This window comes from Grus americana, chromosome 4 (assembly GCF_028858705.1).
Source record: "Grus americana isolate bGruAme1 chromosome 4, bGruAme1.mat, whole genome shotgun sequence".
Classification (NCBI taxonomy): Eukaryota; Metazoa; Chordata; class Aves; order Gruiformes; family Gruidae; genus Grus; species Grus americana.
This window is the reverse complement of record NC_072855.1, coordinates 79,434,530-79,440,529: the sequence shown is the minus strand read 5'-3', so window position 1 is coordinate 79,440,529 and position 6,000 is coordinate 79,434,530. Positions and strand designations below refer to the sequence as shown.

The window sequence follows — 6,000 nt, the reverse complement described above, 5'->3', positions numbered from 1 at the left end:
CCCAGCTCAGGGTTATTTTGTTCACCACGACCTCCCTCTCGATGCGGCGGGCTGTTTATTAATAAACTTTGCTCCTCTCTCCTCCCGGACCGGCTTGCTAGGACACGGGGAAATACCCGACGGCGAGTGGGGAACTCGGCGGAACACGCTGCCGTTTGTTCTGCGCTGACGCGAGGCAGCACCTTTCCGCTACGGGCTGAGCTCAGGGAATGGCAGAAGTGAGTAATTACAAGACCTGGGCCCTCAGCTGGCACGAGGCGTGTCGGATTCCTGATAAATTCGACACCGCAATTTAATGCAGCTTTTCAGAGGATGTTCTGTGGCTACGCAGACTCAGCCCTTGCTATTTTAAGGGAAGCAACCTTGTCCCAACCACTTGCCCCATTGAACTATCTAGCTTTGCCAACTCATTAGAGGCCTTTAGGATGACAAAGGTTACGTGGGCAAAATTCCCAGTTAGTTCGGGAGACGGTCCAGCCCCATAGCTGGGTTCTGGCAACAACTTTAAAGAAAGAATGTGATGTTTGTGAAAATACAGAAATACGGCTTTCCTACGTCTTCACCTTGTAAACCCCGTTTTCTATCAGCTCGCGCTGCTGTTCTACGGCATACGGGCACGCGTGATTGCTGCGGTCTCCTCGTTGGACGCGCACGCCAGCTCGGGAGCAGATCCTGCGACTCGTTCTGCTTAGCCACGGACATCTGTGCAAGAGAGGGAGGAGAAGAGAGGGAAGGCTTCCGCTCTGCTATACGACGGACTGCTGCTGCGCGCGGCATAGGTAGTCCTCAGGACAGCAAGTCTCCCTTCTCGTGGGGATCAAAACCTTCCTCTGCAGATGCGTCAGGTCTCTGCTGTCCCCGCAGGACCCAGACGTGGAGCAGTTGGACCTCGCAGCGCCGAACTTTTAACCCATTCACCCACAGCTCTCTGTATTTTACCAATAATTTGTTAGGAAGAAAGAAGCTGAATCTCCTGAAGCAATTTGCATCAATTCTCCAACTAATACAGTTAATTTTCTGACTAATGGTCTGTTCTGAAGATGAGTTATGTATAAAGTATTACTGTCCAAACTTAAGGAGAAAGAAAAGCCCTGAGAGAACAAAGTAATTCTGTTTTCTGCGAGCGCGCAGTCCTAGGAGATGGACAAAGGATTAATAGCGCACTGAAGAAACCGTGAAGTTAATCTTTGACACAATGAATTCTGGATTTAATATACAGCTCTAGGAGATGGATGTTTATTTTCTTAACTGTGTCCTGGGAGCCCATGTTTAGAAAACGGAATCAATCCGCTTCCTCCAGGTACGTGTCCAACATATAATCAAGACCCAGCACATGGACGTTTTCAGCCTCTGAAATATTCTGTGTTCCCTACATTAAAAAAAAAGCGAGCGCATGAAAGCATCGGGTTCCTCTCTGCTCCGAACAAACGGCATCCTCTCGTGCGGTCCTGCACAGCAAACACCCGTGCAAGGAGCCATGAGGAGGCAGCACATTCAAACATCCGCGCTACGAAAGAACATCCACAACAAGAAAAAAAAGCCACCCCAAAGCCACAAAAACCTCCGCCCCTCTCCCAAATCTTCAACCCGCAAACGTGTTCTCCTCACCCCCCTCCTCGTCGTTAGGCTTCATCCGCTGATCGCTCTCCTGCTCCGCATACCTGACAGCAGCAGCGATGCCACCGCTGTCGAAGAGCTCGCTGCGGGCGCACAGTTAAATGGAAGTCAAACTGATTTCTGGAATAGCGTTTGGTGGATAAAACCCCGAGTAAACAAAGTAGGTAGAAGCGATGTGACAAAATATAAAACCTCCCAACGGACTAAATCGCTTTTGCTTCCTCTGGGGTTTACCGAAACATTCCAAACTTCTGAGCAATACCTTTTTTTTTTTCTTTTTTTGGTGTGTGTTTCCAAATACATAGCAAACCACCACCCCAAAAGGAAGCGCTGAAACTTTCCCCACCCCAGGAACACGCTCTCGCTAATTATTTATGGACTTTAATGCATTTTATGGTCTGCAACGCTAATCATACGATAACGGCTCTCGCAGCATCTTGCGTTACAGGCCGAGCATATGCAACGCAGTGAGGCAGCTACAGAAATGGGCAAACTACCTAAAACGTTTTTAAATATGAACCTATAAATACAAAGCGTGTGCAAAATCTATCCACAAAGTACAGCGTACACGGTGTACAACCGGGGCCTCAGGAAAGGCAGCGAAGAACGAACCCGAAGACAAACCACGAAAGCAAACCCTCGTATTTCCAAGGTCCCTTCCAACCCAAACCGTTCCAGGATTCTGTGATTTTCAGACCGCAAATTCAGCTCGTGAGAAACCGCGTCTGCGTCTCCGGCTTCTTAACTCCAACAGACACCACCCACTTTCCAATGCGAAAATCACAACGGATCGGGAAATTAAAACGCGAGCACAATGTCAGCAGAAATCACAAATTTATTAATCCTTAAATATATCAATCATTTACCATTATGGCAAGAAATATGTACACTGTGTCCCATGGTAAACTGCAGTGTTCCAAAATGACAGGAGTGTATAATTCAATTGTGGTGGAGAGAACAAATCACAATTTCCTCACGTCTTGGCGTGGAAGACAAACTTGGTCTACAGTAATACGTCAACACCACATGCTATGTTAGAAGTATAAAAAAAAAAAAACAAAACCAAACACCCTACACCTAATTTGTTAATTTTAAATACAGTTATGCCACTTATAGCCGCTTCACAAAAAAAAAAAAAGTAAAGAAATTAATGAGAAAAAAACCGAGGCCATTACTTTTTTCACAGATCCCATTGGCAGGTTAATATGGCTCAACACATTTATTGTAGATGCTTATTTTAAATATATATTGTTTAAAATCATGTAGTAATTATCAGAGAAGCTTAAATCCATCTACCATACATCCACTAGTAACAACATCAAAATGTTTAAGAACTGCTTTTGATTAGTAATCAACACAGAAAGGTGAAACGATACAAATTAGGAAGCTTTCCCATTTTAAAAACTTCAGGCTGCCGAGTTGGAAATTTTTCACCGCTAAAAAGGACGTCGACTGAGATACCGTGCACTATACAGCGCTGCAGAAAACAGTTAGCCCTGTTGGTAACAGAACAATTACAAACGAAAAAAAGAAAAGGGGAAAAAAAGGAGAGGGGAAAAAAAGGAGAGGGGAAAAAAAGGAGAGGGGAAAAAAAGGAGAGGGGAAAAAAAGAGAGGGAAAAAAAAGAGAGGGAAAAAAAAGAGAGGGAAAAAAAGAGAGGGAAAAAAAGAGAGGGAAAAAAAGAGAGGGAAAAAAAGAGAGGGAAAAAAAGAGAGGGAAAAAAAGAGAGGGAAAAAAAGAGAGGGAAAAAAAGAGAAAAAAAAGAGAAAAAAACCGATCTCTGTATTTTTTCTATTCAAAATGGAAGGGAATAAACCTAAATGCTCGCAAGGATGCATTTTCACAGCAACGTAAGGGAAGCCAAACCAGTCCCTGTTACAAAGCGTTCCCCGCACAGCGTACAGGCGTTTGCGGCAAGGGACCAGGGGCCACACCAAGTCGGTAACGCTGCAGGACCTGTCGTCCCCGATACCGTACGCTGCGCGGGGATTTTTAGAAACCAAGAGCAGATTGAGGGGGAAGAGGGGGGAGAAACAAATCTGTGGCGAAGCGTTAGAGTCTCACGAGAACACTGGTGTATATCCGCAATATCTTTCCAGAGAAGCAAGAGCAGCAGCGTACAGTAGGTAAGCTCTTCGTACGAAGCTTTTAAGGCCTAGTATTTCTCGAGTGTATTAACCACGCAACTGGTCTATGGCCGAACCAAAATTTTATATTTTTTCAAGCCTCCATATAAAATTTACAGTACACCCTAAAAGTGATAAAAATCTATGTTTCTCTATTCTTCCGTGTTATATCCTCAAAAACTGCCCCCTCAATCATCACTTAGTTCCTTACAGTTTTCAATTTTGCTTCATCATCCAATAGAAATTTTCAGTTAGCACAGTAAGAAAGCAAAGGTAAAGACTCAAAAGCAAAAAAAGAAGCCGCTGGCTCCCCAGAACGCCGACAGTTAATTCTGAAGAGACCAAGCCAGCAAACGATGAGATTTTTCCAGTTTACACAGACTAATAAACTAAGAAGGCTTCAGCTGGTACAAAGCCAAGATATTATCACTTCCACATTTATCAGTGATTTCGTCCATCTACATGCTGTATTAAAAATCTGTTTTTACAGTAACGGAGCTGCCAGCGGAAATCCTAACCATTCCTACCAGAACCAAAGCAAAATCCCGGAACTCAGGGGAAAAGGAGGAGTCAAAAAACAGTTCTTAAAAAAAGAGGGTAAAATGTACTTTTTCTTTTTTTTTCTTTTTTTTTTTTAATAAACACGATAGTTTTTAAAGTTGTCTGTCAAAACTTGGCATAAATGGAGAAAGTGACAAATGTATTCTGTATCTACTGCTGTCCATCAAATCTTTTTTTTTTTTTTTTTTTTTTTGTCTTTTATGCCTTGTTATTCTCTATTTGCATGGAACATCACCTTCATTGAAATGTTAACAGTGTACGGATGGAATATACAGCAACATGGTGCATCACAAACGTGTTACATGAAGAACCTTCACAACTTCATGCACTCAGAAACATGCATGAAGAGAACGGGATGGCCAAGATGGTGCTCAACCAGGTGCGTTGGGTACAGAAAATGCAAGAGCGGCACCGCTGATATTTTTAGCTAGGAGGAAGGAGAGAAAAAAGAAAGATTGCCATTACTGAAGGAACATCACCACCAGATAACAATACATGCTCAAGTGTTAGCCAATACTATTAAAAAAAAATAATCTTCTCAAGATCGTTTAACACAATATTGTGAAGAAAGCCAAGGGGAAAAAAAAAACCCCAAGCCCAACCCCAAATGCTGAGGCAAAGCATCCTTTTATTTTTCAAACCACTTTACAGACATTTTCCATCTGTACGACATGCCAGAGAGGCTGTTAAAATAAAAAAGGAAACTGAGGCGGGAAGCCAAAGCGCCTTAACGGATTTCTTAAAGGAGGGAGGGCAGAATTCAGATGCAAATCTCCGAGTTTAAGTAACTTCCCCAGCACGTACGTTACAGACACTGCCACGGGCTGAGACTCTCATCCAAAAACTGAGCCCACTAACGCGGAAGAACCAGACACCATTTACATGCAAGGCATGCTAGAGCCGTATGCAAAGAGAAAACGAAAGAAAAGGAACGTATAAGCAAGTAGTTAACTAACTCAGCTTATAACATCACGTGTATTACCGTAGCATCTAGGGGCCGAAGTCGCGACTGGGATCCCGCTGTGCTAGGCACTGTACAAACACAGAACAAACTCTTTACTAAAGTCTTCCTGCTGCGTGGTATTTCACTTAGGAAAGTGAAAGGCGGCGTAAGGTGTGATAAGCGAGGGAATCGAAGCCTGGGAGCCTCAGGTCTGACTTTGGGAGCCAGTTTTAGGTCCCACAGCCCTTTGAGTGCCCGTACCACGCAGGCCAACTCTCTGTGCAAATGCAGACAGAGTTCTGCACAAAGACTTTCGCACAAGTTCTTAAGAACAAGGAATACAGAAAACATTGCCTACCGCCAGTCATACCGCTCAGAGAGAAACAACGGACAAGATCGAAACCAAAGCTTCTCTTGTCTGCCTTGCAGCAAAAACTACAAATAAAATTTATTTATAAACTAAATATACATTTGTGCTCGGATTCTTTTCCAAATAAATTACCTGCCGTAAGGAAACATTTCCATATACCTGCAGCTACCCAAGAGCTCAGTTCTGTCCTTAGATTTATGCACACTCCTTACCGGAGCCCTGAAAACAAATAAGCTACTGTGCTCGCAGCAACTGACTCCAATGATCTAGGATATTACGTTCGCAAAAGCAGAGCACAGCTATAATTGCTTTTGCAAGTCTATTAGATTTGAAATTCTTCTTCAGACGTGGTGTGTAAGATACTTTTTTTTATTATGGAAGCG

The 6,000-nt window shown here is 43.4% G+C and overlaps 1 protein-coding gene across 20 annotated transcripts in view; it reads right to left on the bottom strand.

The window, feature by feature from the left end:
- Positions 1 to 2,434: 2,434 nt before the first annotated feature.
- The window catches only part of CAMK2D (calcium/calmodulin dependent protein kinase II delta), a 150,134-nt gene continuing 146,568 nt past the window's right edge, over positions 2,435 to 6,000 (bottom strand). For 17 of the 20 annotated variants that reach the window (XM_054825715.1, XM_054825709.1, XM_054825710.1 and 14 more), the window contains 2 exons: positions 5,287 to 5,336; positions 2,435 to 4,731 (listed from right to left, as the gene is read on the bottom strand). In XM_054825715.1, the coding sequence (XP_054681690.1) occupies positions 5,330 to 5,336 (7 nt within the window). In that variant the 3' untranslated portion in view covers positions 2,435 to 4,731; positions 5,287 to 5,329. The remainder of the gene's footprint in view (positions 4,732 to 5,286; positions 5,337 to 6,000) is intronic. The other 3 variants (XM_054825711.1, XM_054825728.1, XM_054825729.1) reach the window with 1 other exon arrangement.